Source organism: Aplidium turbinatum, chromosome 16 (assembly GCF_918807975.1).
Source record: "Aplidium turbinatum chromosome 16, kaAplTurb1.1, whole genome shotgun sequence".
Taxonomy (NCBI): domain Eukaryota; kingdom Metazoa; phylum Chordata; class Ascidiacea; order Aplousobranchia; family Polyclinidae; genus Aplidium; species Aplidium turbinatum.
Genome location: NC_137487.1, coordinates 16557805 through 16575075, shown reverse-complemented (window position 1 = coordinate 16575075; position 17271 = coordinate 16557805). Strand labels below are relative to the sequence as shown.

The following is a 17271-nucleotide window of genomic DNA, read 5'->3' as shown; positions in this document are numbered from 1 at the left end:
TAATTAAGAAACCATACTTGTGTAGCAAAAATCGGAACTGCAGAGAAAGCCGGGACTTCTTTGTAGTCCCGGGGCAAAAGCTGTGCAATACCCTTGTATCAATTTGACAATTTATTGTGATAGCCTATTCTCTATTTCTTCACTACAGAATATGTGTAGTTTCGGTACGCTTTTGCGCACGCGTAGCCTATAGGCTAGTCATGCGCACAAATCGAAATGACTACTTTCTCTTGTTTTATGATGAACCAAGACTAAAAAAACTGTTTGCGGCTGTCTTGCAACATTATTAACGTGTTTTAGTACAATAGAAAATAATATTTAAACTTTAAATGCCATAAACAAAAAGTGACGTCATTGCAATACAAAGCAATTTACGCAAAAAGTAATTTTTAGGGTAGAGGGAGGTTTTTGGACAGAAATTAAAAAAAAAAATGTCCAGAGGTCTTAAAATGTCCTGTTGTATCCTAAAATCCGGGCTAAACTTGAAATAAAAATTAACCCTTCTCCTCCTCCTTTCTAAATATAGGCTACATCTTTGGTAATGTAGGCTGTGGTGCTGATAAATCCAATAAAGCTTCTGCACAAACGACACTTTTTGCGTCTGTTTCAATTTTTTTTTTATTCCGCAAGGTGAGAGTTAGGAACTGCAGAGTTTACCACACTGATAATATTTGTACAGTTGTGTCATTACAAATCAAAACTACTGCTTATCTGCCAACTTTGGCTGGCATTGCTCCTGCTCACGTCTGTAGGGAAGAAGCCTCTCACAAACTGGCTTTGCATGCGAGACTCGATCCTCAACACCTTCTCCACAGTCACTCCCAAACAAATGGACCAGTCAGATCTCAACGCCTATCATCAAGGCGCCCATTCCATCGATATGCTAACCAACATGTGGATAAGAACTTCAGCTACATGGAAACATGGGCCCAGGAATGGAACGAGCTGCCACATATCCCTCTCCAGTTTTCAGTTATACCAGCACTCTCCATCCCTCCTGGAGCAGACCTCTCAAGAAAGGCATGGGTCACATTGAACAAGATCAGATGTGACGTTGGCTGCACTGGAGCTAATCTGTTTAGGTGAGGGTTGTATAATTCGCCGATATGTGTCTGCGGAGCGGTAGAACAAACCATGCAACACATACTCCCACGAATGTTCCATCTTACGGCCCCTAAGTGGAATCACTGGTAGTCGACAACTGGACCCAACTACCGTATCTTGGCTGCACGAGGAAGCATTGGCAATCTAAGCTACTACACGTCAAACGAGAAAACAGAACAAATTAAGAAACAAACGAAAATATAAAAAACATTACAAAGTTCTCAGCTATAAGGCGAATTGAAAATTTAAAAATCTAAACTGTTTAAGTGCCTTGCGCTGTTAACCTTTTGAGATAGCTTCGTAGTAAAACAGAAGTTTGTGGTTATCACAGGTTTAAGCAATAAAACAAAGCAGAACGTCATTAGAACAGTATCAAGAAATAAAGCTGTTTGTCATTGCGTAATGCTTTGTAGGCTACAATAGCCTACGTTGTATTATAACCAGGGGCGCCGGAAGCGGGGGGCAGGGTGGGCCTATGCCCCCCTGCCTTCAATTTTCCTGTGGATGGGGGGGCAAGAGGGGCAATAGTGCCCTTTTAAGGTGATGTAAGCTACTGCACATTTTGCAATGTAATAGTTCCTGCTATTCACTTTTAGCCTAATTATAATCTTTCATTTTGCCTCAAAATAATATTCACGATGCAAAAATCTATATCACAGTAGGTTACATCATTATAACATAGTATGATGCCCTTCCGTGCCATTGTTCTTTGCATATCGGACACTTGTATTATTACTCGATAATGAACTCATGAGCTGATGGATGAGCGTTATTGCTATAAAATCTTTAAAAAAAATAGCCTTTTAGCAATAAAAGTGCCCTTTTTTCATAATCCTGACCCCCCCAGTCAAAAATCGTTCCGGCGCCCCTGATTATAACTACACAACAGCTAAGTAATGTTTTCTTGAATGATTTGCAAAGTTCATCGAAACAACATCTTTCCCCAAAACTTATAGTCTGTAGGCTAACCAAAAGCCAGGATACATTGATTCTCTGGGTTTGTGCCAAAGGTAAATCTGAAAAGAAGCGAACCCGCTGATCAACGTTTGATGCCGTAGTTTTAACGTAAAAATAAGTAGGAGGCATTTGATTTATTAAGCTTGCCTCGAGTGGCAGTTTTCCATTTTGTCTTCTGTCTGTTACTTCCTGTTGTAGCCTACTAAGCAGTTAGTTTTTTAGACCCTTCTTTATTTAGTTTAAGCTTTGTCGAAGTAGTCTAACTATTACGACAGGACTTTTATATTTTTTGCTCTTTTGTTTGGTTTTTCACCAATGTTGTTACCCCAACGACACCTCGTCGTATACATCATCATCAACTTGGAGGTTTGAAAAATTACTATTTGGTTTTGGTGAAGTTGGATGTGGTGGATACTTTTGAACTGGCCATGGTTGTTTGGAAGGCATTACATCTGGACGAATATTGCGAATTTCCATATTTTGCTGGTTTCTGTTGAAGCTGGGGAAACGCTGGCTGGTGGGCTGATGGGACGGCTGTAAATTTTTCATGTTTCTGTTAATAGGAGGGGAAGAAATTGGTTTGCTGGCCAGGTAAGGATTATTGTCGGCAAGACGGGATGCTTGTTTGTTCACTGGTGGATTCCTGTGAAAGGAAGGTGGAAGTGGTTGTTCTAGTTGAAGTTGGCAAGTATTCTCATATTCGTCTTCCGTGTCATCAAAAGAATCAATAGAATTCATAGATTGCCTGAAATTTAAAGTGTGAATGAAGGTGATAACCCAAACAGAATTCCTTTAATACAGTGGTTCCCAACTCATGGGTCGCGACCCAAAGTTGGGTCGCCTGATAATTTTTTTGGGTCGCTTGTTTTTCGGGCATATTGTATCTTGGGCGAAAAAAATAACAATAAAAAAAATTTAAAACGTGATGAGATCGATCACAAAACTGGAAAATATAAACACAAGTCATGAAGCGTTTTATGTCGAGACATCGGAAAGCTTTGTAGCATGATCGTAGTGCAAAAAGTTTTGACAATTTTTGCTTTTATTATTGTTAGTAGGCCTATTATTATCAAATGTAAACCCAACAAAAATTTCAGTCTCAAACATAAATTAACTTGACAAAGTTACGGGATATATATTGTAACGTGCACTATATGTCACCAACGCTATGTCGGACAAACTATGGCAAAGTTTTCCACACGTTGGACCGCGCATAGTCTGGTGTGGTAAAACGCATCAAAGACAAAGCCCCAAGTGCTGTATGGACTTATTGCTTTCTCCGCAGAGAGACCTTTGCTGCAAAAAAGCTGCCTCAAGAGCTGCACGAAGTGTTGAATGATGTGAAGTGTGTAAACTTCATCAAAACAAGTCCACTAAATCGGCATTTGTTTTCGTCTTTGTGGATTCTGATTATTATCAAGCATTGCTGTTGCACACAGAAGTGCGATAGTTGTCACGAGGTCGTATCCTGAAGCGAGTTTGTAATTTGCGAGAGGAGATTGCTATCTTCCTGAGGCGACAGAACTTGTAAGATTAGCCGAGAAGTTTTTGCAAGAAGATTTCAAGGCAAAAGTTTCTTACCTTGCCGATATATTTGACTCTCTGAATTCTCTAAATTTATATATGCAAGGCAACGGTTTTATGGTGATTAATCGCGCCGCAAAAGTTTCTGCTTAGGCTACCACAAAAAACTCATATTCTGGAAAAGTTATGTCACCAGAGATGAGTAGGCCTACGATATATTTTCTCAGCTAACGCAATATATCTGTGGCAATGAAGTTGATATTAAGCAAACGATAATTAGACACCTGGAACAGTTTGCCAAAAAGTTTGTGCACTACTATTGAGAATATCTAACACTTAATAACCAAAATGATTGGATAATTGATCCGTTTGTTGGAAAAGATCTGCCTCAACTTTCCATCCATGTTGCAGAACAGTTTATGGACATAACGACAGAAGTAGCAAACTGTATTTCTTTTGCGTCCTTCAAAGACAAATACCCCAAAGATTCTGCAAACATCCACTTTTGGGCTTCCATGTACAAAGTGTATCCCACAGTTTCACAATTAGGGATTCAAAAACAGATTCCATTAGCAACAACTTGGCTTTGTAAGTTACCATGTGTGTATTGAAAACTGAACAGCGAAACCGGCTGGAAGTTAAAGCCGACATGCGGCTATGCCTAAGCAAAATAACGCCTCGATTTCAAAAACTCACTGACAGCAAGCGGGCACAGCTATCTTATTAGTGATTTGATAAACATATTATTTTCGGAAAAAGTTACTGCTTTTGTAGTGCTGTTTGTTTGCAACACAATGTTGTATAGCTTTTAAAATATTACGATAATTTGCTTGGGTCGCAAGATTTTACCGAATCGAATTTTTTTTTTAAATGGGTCGCCTTAAAAACGAGTTGGGAACCACTGCTTTAATAAATCAAAGCTTAGGTAAAGTTTTTTCACTAGTATTGCCAACATTGCATTGTTTGGTCGATTTTGAATTATTCATCAAGGCAACGTTCCTAAGAAACTAAACTAAAACGACCTTTTACTAGATTTCGAATTTTAAATAACTTGCTATCTGAGTAGGCTACGTCAGAATTATCATCAATAACTGGTAAAGTACAAACAACTTTCACAGAAAAAGAAATAATATTCATAAAAATAGGGATTTCTAAGAAGATCAGGATGCGAAACTATAAGTACCTTTCTGTCATGTGCGTGTATGACCTTGCTCCGGATCCGACTGGTTTAGCACCGGATCCGACTGGTTTAGCACAGTTGTGTTCGTTTTGAGGTAAGTTATAGCAATGAACGAAATTCATTTTCAAAAGATCAACTTTGTGTAAAGTCAACTTTTTTCTACTATTACTAACTTATTTAACAATATTCGCCTAAGATTTGTTCCAAAGTTATGTGGGACTTTTCCATTCCGGTTCACATCAAGTGTATCCAAGCCATAATGGCACAAACTTACCTATTCAAGCCTTGTCGGTGAAACTGCACAGCTGGTGACATCATTGGAGGAACATCATGTTGGTTTATACTAGGGTGTAGAGATGTTGTCCTTTGTGTGACCACCGGTGGCGCAAAAGAGTTGTTTCTACATATACAGTATATTACAAAAAAACTTTTAACTTCCATAAACAAATTATTTTTCAACACAAAGCTTAGAATTTAAAAACTTTTTAAGGTTACTTTTGTTTTTTTTCGGGAAGTAGGCCTATGCAATAATTTATATTAAACAAAGAAATTTAACTATGCGTCGTATTCTGCAGTTTAACAATAATAATAATAATGATGCTTGTGCTCCTGGCTAATCAGAACAACTTGTTCAACATTAAGCGACTTACATTATAAAAATAACAATGTTTGTTTTTATAAATCGCTGTAAGCTATCCATCACAGAATGCGTTGCTCTTCAGCGCTTTACAAAGCAGACAGTGTCAATGCAGCCGTATAGAGGCACAACTGAGTACCGTACATTTTGTGAAACTTTTATTCTTCATTAAGTGTGGTCTGTGGCACATGACAACATATTTTACGTCTTTGCGTTCTTATAACCTATCTTCAGTTCAGTTTGTTTTTATTTCTGACCACCACAACGAAAAAACAATATATGACAAACATAGCAGAGGTCTAGAAAAAGGAAGAAGCGACAAAACGCAGACGTTATAACGTGCATGATATCAAAGCAGGACAATCAGTTAAAAATATGGCACGGTCGCAACAATCTTTGAAATAACTTCACTTTAACTCAAGTATCAGTAAAACAAAAATTCAAAATATCAATAAATCATTACTTTGACACAGTATTGACATGAGTAGCCCCAATGGGGACTTGCGCATCACTGCTTTTAGGCCGTGATACAGAATTTCCAGCGGGAAGTCCGGCTCCAGATTTGACGTACGCTGCATTGTAAGTTGTAAATATTAAAAAATGTCATTTATTAATTATAGAAACCAAGTATTCAAGTAGACAATGAGATGAGTATTCCCTTCCAAAAAAGGCAGCATTAGCCCATAGTACAATAAGTCATTCAGTTTAGTTTATTTTTTATTTTTGGCTGTCAAAATCAAAACAATGCGTGATTGCGACACCACCGTAATGATAAGAACAGCAAGTGTTCAGTGTGATTTTGCTAAAATATCATTTTGCCAAGTCTATTGAATCATAACACCACTTAAAAAACAATTAGTACAGTAGGCTACATCTCTTTATCTTTTAATCTTTGTTAACTTTTACATTGTATGCCCAGACTACGCATCCTAAATCATTACAGTACAGCCTACCCGGACAGCAAATCAGGCGCTTTTTATATTGATTCAACGTCTTGTAGACATTAAATCAATGTAAAAAACGACTGATTCGCTTTCTTGGTAGTTAGTTTGTTGGTATTCCAAAAACTTTGCATGCTTGGTCTGTGAACCAGGAAAGCTGGAATAGTTTTCTATAAATAAACCAGCAACATTTTGATTTCAGTTGCTATACTGTGCTTATCACCATATATAGGCTATAAGTCTACACGTTTCGCAGATTGATTTCTCGGTATTGATTTAGGCTGCTGAGTTTTTAGAAACTAACAAAACTGATGCCAGAACAGAAATGCCAAAAATGTTTGCAAAATGCAAGAAAAACTTTTCCAATTTTTTGAGCTGTCCGACGAGTTCTACAATTTTTTAAAGAACAGTTTAAAACAAAAATGACTTTTGTTACGTCATGGCTGTTCTTGCTGGACAAATATTTTTTTATTTGAAAGCGTGAAAAGTACGTAAGGTTATAGAATCAATGACAAAATCACGAATCAGCAAATTAAAAGCAGATTAACTATGTTGTCGGACTCAAATCAACTTGCACATTTTGTACTGTTCTGAACGTTCCTGGACTTCACACAGCGTCATGCAAACAAGTTAGGCTGAGTTGCACGCGATCTTAACTTATTTGGTCATGTCCAGGCCTACTCCTTTAGTATGCAAAAACAATGAGTTAGGCAATTTAGCGTAACTTGTTAGAGAACAGCTGCATGCCCACTCAAGCCGGTGCTAGAGAAAAGCCCAAATACGGATCAAGGATGCAGTGCTTCGAAATTCTATATTCAAGGCAGAGTCCAAGTGTATAACAGAGCCAAAATAACAAATGACCTTGTTGCAGATCGCCATGATCGAATATTCTAATTTATGAACTCTGACTGCTCACTGACGGGTTGCTTATTCGAGACCACAGAACATAATAATTCAAAATGATAGAACATTAAGAATGAGATTGAACGGGTAACTCAGTTGTAGAGCAGTGGTTCTCAAACTGGTGCATTCCCTTCAAGCTTCTCAAGGGGCTGTAGAAAGATTCAAGAAGATCTATGATGCATTAATTTCAGGAAAATATCGCACATTTTCCATTGGGTAGTTGTTTAGTATTGCTTTCTGTATGTCTTTCTCTCTTTTTTATTATTTTTTACTGTTTTTGTTTGGAGGGGTGTGGCCGTGCTAACTGCAGACTCATAGGCTACTCATGCAGTAGTAGGCCTACTGTACATAAACTACTATTCAAGCCCGTTTTAAATATTTCAAGCTTTTGTCACCCTTTCATGTTTATTGACGTGCTAATATTTCGACTATTGTAGCTGGTAGTATTTTTTTTTCGTTTCGGACGCGTTAATGACAAAAAATGATATATATGATATGAAATACTCAAGTTTTTAAGGCTATTTTGCAAGTATTTCACTCAGAGCCACTTTATCGGTTAATAATTTGCAGACTTGATAACATTTTTTTTGCAAGAAATCTGTGACTAAAAAATCTGGGGGTCACTGATACAAATGATTGGCAAAGGCAGCTGCGAGATAAAACAAGCACAGTAGCCTGCTACTATACCATCAATCGTTTTCAAGTGAAAAATAGATAGACAGTGACGTAGGTAGGGGACTACTTGGCCACGCACCCTTTTCAAGTTTTCTAAAAGATTCAATTTTAAACCAGTGATTTGGCTGCTCTTTTAGCAACAACAAAAAACATTTCTAGATCTCATCAATAACGTAATAAAAGCTGAGATTATGGCCCGGTGACCAACTCATCCATACGAAGCTTGGGGCAGTTTATTGGTTTGTCATTCTAAATCTACTTTTGTAATAACTTGAAATTTCACGCCAAGTTTTAAATTGACTTTTAAATTTTAAGCCTTTCCTTCAAGATACTTACGATTTTTCTTGACTTTCGGCTTTTTCTTCTCTGCGCCAAAACTTCTTTTTCGCCGAACCGTCACAAAGGCAAAGACCACAGCCACACAGGCAACCACAAACAAAATGGCCGGCAAGACGTACAGCAGAATTTTGTAGATATCAATTGGAGCTGGCACAGCGCTAATAGAGATTTCATGCTTGTTGGCTTCATTTATATAAAGCAAATAATTCCCAAGATCCTTTTCTTTTACCTGAGTAAAATTAAAGTTTTAGCTACATAATTAAACAGGCCTGTGACTGAGCCAGCAAAAGTTAAACAACCTAGGCTTAGGCTTAAACATCTTGGCAAGAATCAGTGTGGAATAAATCTACGCCAAAACAGATAAAGACTTTTTAGTTTTGTAAGGTTAAAAATATGTCATTAGGCGTGCGCTTTGATAATATTTCTTGTTGATTTTTAAAGAAATTTATATTGATTATATTGAAATTTTGATTAGGCTAGGCCTATTGATTTTACAAAAATTTATTATATTAAAAAATAATATAAAAGTTGGCTTATGATGATGGTAGCAGCCGAAAACAAAAAATCTATAAACCTAATTACGGTATAATACTGTAACAATAATTGTTAACCTATATCAACAAAAAAATTATTGTTTAATAAAAGAAAATATCAAACTGCATCAACGAATTTAACTTTATTGATTGATTGATTGAATCTTTATCCTCGGACTGGGAAAGCTTCTTGCTTTTATTAAACATAGGCTATGCGTTGCACAAGGTAGGTTTTCTTGGCAAATGTTTATTCAAACAGATAAAAAATATTCAGCTTAAATAAAAATCAAATGCAACCCACTGAAAAGCTTCCTACCTTAAGAAAATGGAGATAAACATATCCGGTGATGTTTGTTTCGTCTCTGATGTCGTAATATGATTTGAATGGAGCAGCTGGAAATCAAGTCACAATAACGGTTAATATTGTTTTCTTGTAAAAAAAGCATTTTTACCTTTTCTGCCAACTTGTAGTTGAACAGGTGGCAAAATGTTGATAAGCTTGAATTGTCATAAGACTACTAACTTATTCAGCTATTTCTGAAACGTTCATCAAGTGAAAACGTTTTACTGTTTCAAAAGGTGAGCACATCAGCAATCCCAGCTAAAACCTCGGTATTCTACCTCATATTTCTAAAGAAAACTCTGTTAAAAATAAGTTAAAATCGGTTGCTTGACGCTTGTAGACTAGAAGCTTTAAGATGAAAGTGATTAATTCGATTTGAAGACGTAGCCTACACTACAGGTACATGACCACTGGTATCACAACACAATCAAACCTGATTAGAAAAAATTAAAAGTTACTTTTAGATTCTCACTTAACCGCTCTCAGGAACACTTTGGCATTCTATTTTTGGAATGTCACTGCTGTCACATCCCCGATATCATGGATATTCATGGAATAATAATAATATGAGTTCTTCAATTCATCCTGTTGGTTCATTTCGGTTGAACCATATTGGTTGCTACCATATTGGTTTCGGTTGAACCATATTGGTTGATATTGTTCAACATATCGGTTGAACTATATTGGTTGCTACCATATTGGTTTCGGTTGAACCATATTGGTTGATATTGTTCAACATATCGGTTGAACCATATTGGTTGCTACCATATTGGTTTCGGTTGAACCATATTGGTTGATATTGTTCAACATATCGGTTGAACCATATTGGTTGCTACCACATTGGTTTCGGTTGAACCATATTGGTTGATATTGTTCAACATATCGGTTGAACCATATTGGTTGCTACCATATTGGTTTCGGTTGAACCATATTGGTTGATATTGTTCAACATATCGGTTGAACCATATTGAACCATACATCCATTTCGATTATGTTGCTATCAACTATAATACTTATGCTGCAATTGATTTGTCCCATAATACAAGTCAAAAAATGGTAGAAGCGACAATGCAATTAGAGCTACCTCTAGAAATTTATCACATTAAGTAAAATAATTTTCATTATTCTTACAATACTGTATTTGTCCTTCAGGCTACTTTCTCTCTTTGGCTTAGAAGTGTTTCTTCTCCCACTCAACGAGAGAACTAAATCAGTTCTATCGGCGGCATATAGCCAATAAAATAATTCCAGGCTGGGACTAATGGAACACTCTACTGAAACTTCCAACTGACCACCATTTGTTATTTAAAACCAACATTTTTGACACACAAAGATATAAAAGACTTCAACAATCGGAAAACTTCACTCTGCCAATCTCGGTAATCGGCCCAGCGTCAAGAGCCTCTACAACAGTGGTTCCCAACCTGGGGTTCGCGGACCCCTTGGGGGTCCGTGAGAAAGCATTTGGGGGTCCGTGATTACCTTGATGAATTTTGGAAAAATCAAACTTTGTTTATGCACGGATGGAGCACCAGGTCCGGATGGAGCACCAGGATGACACGTCACGGATGGAGCACCAGGTCCAGCTATGCTCGGGAACAAATCCGGATTTGCTGCTTTAGTAAAAAACAAAGCTCCTCGCGTGGTTGTTACCCATTGCTTCTTGCACAGGTACGCCTTAGCAGCAAAAACTTTACTAGCAAGTCTCAAAGAAGCTGTAAACCACCGTACTTTTAAAGCGCTCGGTCAAGAAGTAGGGTCAGATTACGGAGTACTTTTGTATCATTCTGAGGTACGTTGGTTATCTAGAGAAGTTTTAAAACGACTGCAGCAGCTAAAGAATGAGGTATCAACTCTTTTGAAAGGAAAAGGAAGTCCCCTCTCAAAATTGTTCGAGAGTAAAAGTTTTCTATACGGCATGGCCTACTTAGCCGATATTTTCGGTCATAGGCCTATAAACAATGTTAATCGTGGCATTCAAGGACCAGGTGTGACAATAATTGATGCAGCTGAAAAACTGAAAGCGTTTTTAGCTAAGTTGCCGGTTTGGAAACGCAGATTGGAAGCAGGTAATTACGCTAACTTTCCAATGTTAGAAGATCTTATCTTGATGGATGAAACTCAAAGAGAATGTACTCTTTTGATCTCTGAGAGAAAAATTTTGCGCACACTTGAAACCCTGCAAATCTCATTTCAACATTATTTTAATTTAGAACACCTGCCAAACGAAGTTGAAACATGGATTCAAAATCCTTTTCTTTTTGACTTGAACAACATTAGCGATGACGATCTCAGTAAAGATGATTTAATTGATTTGAGATCAAAAGAGTTATTACGCATTGAGTTTCATTCAAAAACTGTGGAAGAATTTTGGTGCTCACAACTGCAAACCAACCAACCAGGCCGATTTTGTTTAGTTTTCATATTTTTAGTTCCAGCAGTTTTCCCTTTACTTGATTCATCAAAAAACTATGAATGAATAAATTACAAATAAACAGATGCAAACTGTGTATAAAATATAAATAAATTTAAAAAATGAAAGTATAATCTTTTGTACCTGCAAGTTTTTCAACTTGGATTTTATCGGTTGTAGTCCCAGAACTGTCGTTAACCACAGAGTAAGGGATTATCACCGTCTGTTGCTCACCAATGATCACGGAGTAAGTTGTCACGTTTAGCAATTTCAAGTCAGCTATTAAAAAATATGTTACAAATAACTTTGTGAATAATGTTTTCCATTACACCCACGTTGTTTTATTTATTACAAGGACACTCGAAATGATGTTTTTAGGTAAGAAAACTCTGCCATAATTGGAGGTATAAGTGTTCAAATTGGTAGCCACTTTAACAAGTCGAAATTCTGCCACTGAAATTGATTAGAATGAAACCGCCAACCAATCATAAGCTACGGTTTTAGTGACGTAAAAAATGGCGAAAAGAAGATGATAGAAAGCAAATTAAGTGATGGAATTTTTGTCAGCTGGTTGGCTTAAGGGTTAGGGTTAAGGCTAGAAAGTAGTCATTTCATTGACGCGGGTTCGATTCCCACTACTGCTATTGCTCTTTTTCTTCTTTAATTACCAAATAAAGTTCAAAACAAGCATTAACGCTCTGGATGAGTGCTAGAAGGTTCACAATTGGACGGCAGCCTCTTATAACATGTTCTGATTGGTTGGCGGTTGCATTCTAGTTAATTTCAGTGGCATAATTTCGAATTGTTAAAGTGGCTACCGTTCAAATTATATCATAACCTAAATAAGTTAATAATAATTTATTTCATAGCAGTTGGGTGCAAAATAGCGTCAATAAAATATCTCTATAACTGGAAATTTTCAGCCAACTGTCGCAGTTTTTCCGGGCTGTGCTTTATATTGAAAGAGATCGAACCTATATGCTATAACATAGTATGCTATATTATAATTTGGTATAATAACATGATGTTTTTAAAGCACAGTTCCAACATCTATTGCGACTTTTAGGATCCTTTTTTTGTTTACAGTTTTTTCCTAGCCTACTTGACGAGAAATAAATCTATTGGTCGTAATAGTAACGTAACTTTAAAGCGGTGCCAGAGGCACGCTTGGCTGAAAAAACCCACTGGCTCCATTTCTTGACTCAAGAGCAGCATTCTTGACACACACAAAATATAACAGCAAAGTAGACCGTTATTGTTTGCCAGTTCCACGCATATCTAGTTTTGCAGCTTTCCTTACATTACGAGATTCTCGTTTCGTTTTCAGCTCATCACTAAACGAAATTGGTTGGAGGTCGAAACGAAACCAAGGCAAAGAAATTTAGCATCAAAACGAAACAAAGTTTTCTTTCATTTCTAAATATTCTTTTCTAATTGATAGGCCTCTCATCTTTGTGTTAGTATTATCGGGTGAAAGAATAAACGTTTCATTAAAGCAAAGTTTTTGAAATTATACAATATCGTAGAATAAAAAGTCCATAAAGGTACCTAAGTATAAAGAACCTTTGTAAACAATCGGTTCATTGATGCCAATACCAGTAGGCTACATCAAGTTTTGCAATTTAGATATTGTTGTACATAGGCAGCTACCATGTTGCTCGTTCAAAGACGACAAACAATCAAATAATGTTTTTTTAGAGATGCCAATACTTACATGCAGAACAAAAGGCGTGTGTCATCAAGAAAATTCCAAAATGGTAACAAAACTGTTTTCCAGGCATTGTTGGTGTTGAATTAGGCAAGATAAATAGTCAGTGTTAAAAAAGTTATTTCGTTAGAAGATTTTCAAGTAAAGAACAAAAGCTCAGATTCTAACATAAAAAAAGTTGTTAGATGCTTGACATTTTTCACATTAAAAACACGGGAAGCAGCTGACTCGATGACTAATACAGTCTTTCGCTGCTTCCGGTCTGTTGTAGAATCTAAATTGTTATGGTGCTATTTTATTTATATTGTTTAATGTTTATAATTGTACTGTATACAATTTTCGCAATAGACGAAATAAAAGCTTTCTCTCCCTCTCTCTTAGAAACATAATTAGGAACAATAAGACAACCAGTGTTAGGTTCAGAAAACAAAAGCTATGACGTCACACTTTCCCCGCAACGCGGTTGCTAATTCTACACCATAAATTTTTGGCTTGACGACGCTGCAGAATTCGCTACAAGTTGAGGTTTTATTTGCTAGTTACTCGATTAAAATGGTTAAGTATTCTATTGCTTCTCTTGCAACGTATTTTTCTGATGAACCTAAATCTATAACCCGCGGGGAAAACCATTTCAAATCAAATCATGTCCAGTTTATAGACTTTTTTTTAAAGGGTAATTGTCTCAGAGAAAGCGTAGGCCTACATGCCAGCATGAAAGACAATTCAATTCAATTTGCTTTTCTTTGTTGGAAAACAACAGCAATGATAAAGTTACAAATCAAAACCACAAAAGGAAAAGATTTATAAAGCTTCGGTAAGTACTTGACATCAATGTAGGTCACCGTTAATCATTCATCACACGAACAAGTATCATGTATCATTTAGGGTTTAGGCTATTTCTAAAACCAGTTAATACAAACGCATGCAAATTAAGCAAGCCATACAAACAGATGAGCGTGCCACACAGCAGTCACACATATGGAAAATAAATAAAAAAAGTACACCATCGCAGTGCCGTAAAACATCTTGGTCAAAATTCAAAATAAACGCGAAAATAGTTTGCAGAAGAGCAGGTTTGGCAGACACACTATGCCTGTAAGCTAGAATAGTATGACTACAACAGTAGGCCTACATGTTGATGATAACATAACATAGTTAAAGGTAATACAAAATTACAATATCTGTAAGACAAAATAATGTCACTGCCACAAACCAAGTATATTATTATGTCATATAGTTAAAGTTGAAAAAACCTACAAACACTATGCTTGGTAAAATGGCAATCAATATGAAAGGGATACAATACTGACACTTATTCTACAACGCTTAAACGCAAACACCTTCAATGAATAGAGACACACACAAAAATAGAGAAGCAAATAAAAACCAATAAATAAAAAGTCAAATTAAAGGTTATTCAAAATCCAATGAGTCCTTCACTAAGTAAAATCGTCTAGTGACACGCCCTCCGCCTAGTGAAACCACACAAGTATCCAGGGCCAGATAAGATCTGCTCTGAGCTTGTGCTCCATGCTGGCTCTACCCTCAAGCTCTGGTTACGTAGATTCCTTTCTTTCTGCTTGCACCACCTCACAATTCTAAAAATCTGGAGCAAAGCTTTAGTGGTTGTAATCCCTAAACCTCAAAACTAAAGCCACCAGACGACCCAAAGAGTTAGCTTCGCCTGCTACCAAACTGACATATGGTCCACATGATCATGGAACTTGTCAGGAATCGAAGCTTCACCTTCACCACCGGCAACTCACGACGAAACAGACTGAGACGGCTGAAAAATGGTGTTCCACAGGGATCGGTCCTGGATCCTATTCTTTTTAACATCTACACCCACGACCTGCCAAGCACGGTCTCAGCAAAAGATGCGGATAACCTGGCAATTCTCCACTCCACAAAGGAAACATTTTTACTGGATGCTACAAAAAAATATCATAAGATGTTGAAGTGCAAAATCAAGGGAAGAAAACATGGTAGGGTAGGCTACACTAAAAATAACATTAGCCAGCCTTGCATCACGACATTTATTAAACCTTCTTCATAGTTTCTTTCACTGGTTTATTCTTCTTGTCGCATACATAACAAAAATAAACAGAACTGTGTGACCTAGTTGGTAATGCCTATCTGAAACAACAATATCAATGTGCAAGGGTGCTGCTTGTGCTTCTACCAGTCTTATCTTCTTACGTGGGTTTATTTCTAAAAGAAATAACTTGTTCTTATTCCTCTGAAAAATTTCTGGTCCATTTTTTCGATCGCTATCACCAAAATGGCAACTGCACACCCTGAAAGAAGTGGTAGGCTCTTTGTCCTTGCGCCTTATATCAGTTACACCCAGCGTTTGTTTTACTTTTTGTTGCTTTGAAAACGAAACAAATTTTTGCAGCAATCTCTTTGGGATTGATGATTACAATCAGGGCTCAGACACAAAACATCAAACCATGCTTTTTTAAACGATGATACCAAACAAAAGAAGAACGGCAAGTAGCCTACACTGTTGCAATGGCTGAAGTTGCGGTGTTGCGACCGTGCCATATTTTAAACTGATTGTTCTGCTTTGGTAGCCTATCATGCACGTTATGGCTTAACGTCCGCGTTTTGTCGCTTCTACCTTTTTCTAGACCTCTGCTATGTTTCACATATATTGTGTTTTCGTTATGATGGTCAGAAATAAAAAACAAACTGAAATTGAAGTTGTTTGGAATCAAAATGGCAGGGTTACTACGTGATGACGTCATACTTAAGCGCTCTGTTCGTGAAAAAAGATTTTAGAAATTCTACAACAAACAAAAATATTGAAGAAAACGTAAGGTACGGTAATATTGAAATAGCCTATGACTAAAATAGAATGTAGGTAGATAATTTTGTAGAAAAGAATTCTCCAGTAAATATATTTTCGGTAAAAACACCGCTCAAGGTTAGTTTGAGGCGTTGCGATCGTGCCATATTTTAAACCGATTGTGGTATCAAGCACGTTATAACGTTCGTGTTTTGTCGCTTTTACCTTTTTCTATACCTCTGCTATGTTTGGCATATATTGTTTTTCTTTGTGACGGTCAGAAATAAAAACAATCTAAATTGAAGACACTTTTGAAGGCATGCCTGAAGGTGGACACGAAGATGGTTTCTTTGCCTTCTCGTCCACATAATTTAAATCTTCAACCATCCGGCGTAAGCCTGGTAACACAAAATTTCCGGAAAAACTGATCACCCTGGTAAATATTCTCCCAATTTTTTTAAATATTCCTTTCGGGTGATTTGTACTCGGGAGATGTTAACCCAGGTAATTTTTTTTCACGAAATATTTATAGGAGGGATTTTCTCTCGGGGAGTTTTGCCAATTACTTTATGATCTAAATCAAGATTGTTATCAAAACTTAAGTTAACTCTATATCTGACAACTCTCTGATAGCTAATCATTTTTTAATATCACTAATAACAGTGATATGTCTTACTAGGAAAATAAAGACTAGCTAGCCTGTTACGTTAAGTGTACGAAAAATGATAAAATAAATGGAAGAAGTAACGAACCTAACCTAACCTCCGTTCATTCAGTCTAATCTAAAACAACCGGGAGTGGTGATCTGAGATCTGTAAATGAGTAGGCCTACAGTAAAACACATCAGGTCAAAGACATAATAAAGTAGCCTATGTGTTTAACAATAACAGTTAAGACGAAATCCAGGCCTCGGATAACCTATATCGTTTAACAATCCACTCAGTCCAGTCGTTTGACAAACCTATCCGGGACCATAATATGTTCTTTCACTACTAAAAGGGTAAGTATATACGATTTGGTATTATGTCTCTTCTTGTTTTAAAATGAAACTTCACCTTGGTCAAACATAATCTAAATCGCTTTTGTAGACTGACTGCATGGATTAAAATCTTTAACTCTCGCAATGAAGCACAATACGGGTGCATTGTGCACTTCATCAAAGCGTGTGCCAATTATATTCACACATCACAACACCATGCTTTGTTCTACTTCCTTGTCCGCAG

General features: G+C 36.9%; 1 protein-coding gene across 1 annotated transcript; it reads right to left on the bottom strand.

Moving 5' to 3' along the window:
- Window positions 1-616: 616 nt before the first annotated feature.
- On the bottom strand, window positions 617-8352 carry LOC145785720 (uncharacterized). The gene is made up of 4 exons (XM_082597415.1): window positions 8258-8352; window positions 5866-5974; window positions 5040-5165; window positions 617-2806 (listed from the first exon to the last, which is right to left on the bottom strand). Exons 3-4 carry the CDS (start codon window positions 5081-5083, stop codon window positions 2383-2385), a joined length of 468 nt encoding a protein of 155 aa, XP_082453541.1. The 5' UTR covers window positions 5084-5165; window positions 5866-5974; window positions 8258-8352; the 3' UTR covers window positions 617-2382.
- Window positions 8353-17271: the final 8919 nt, after the last annotated feature.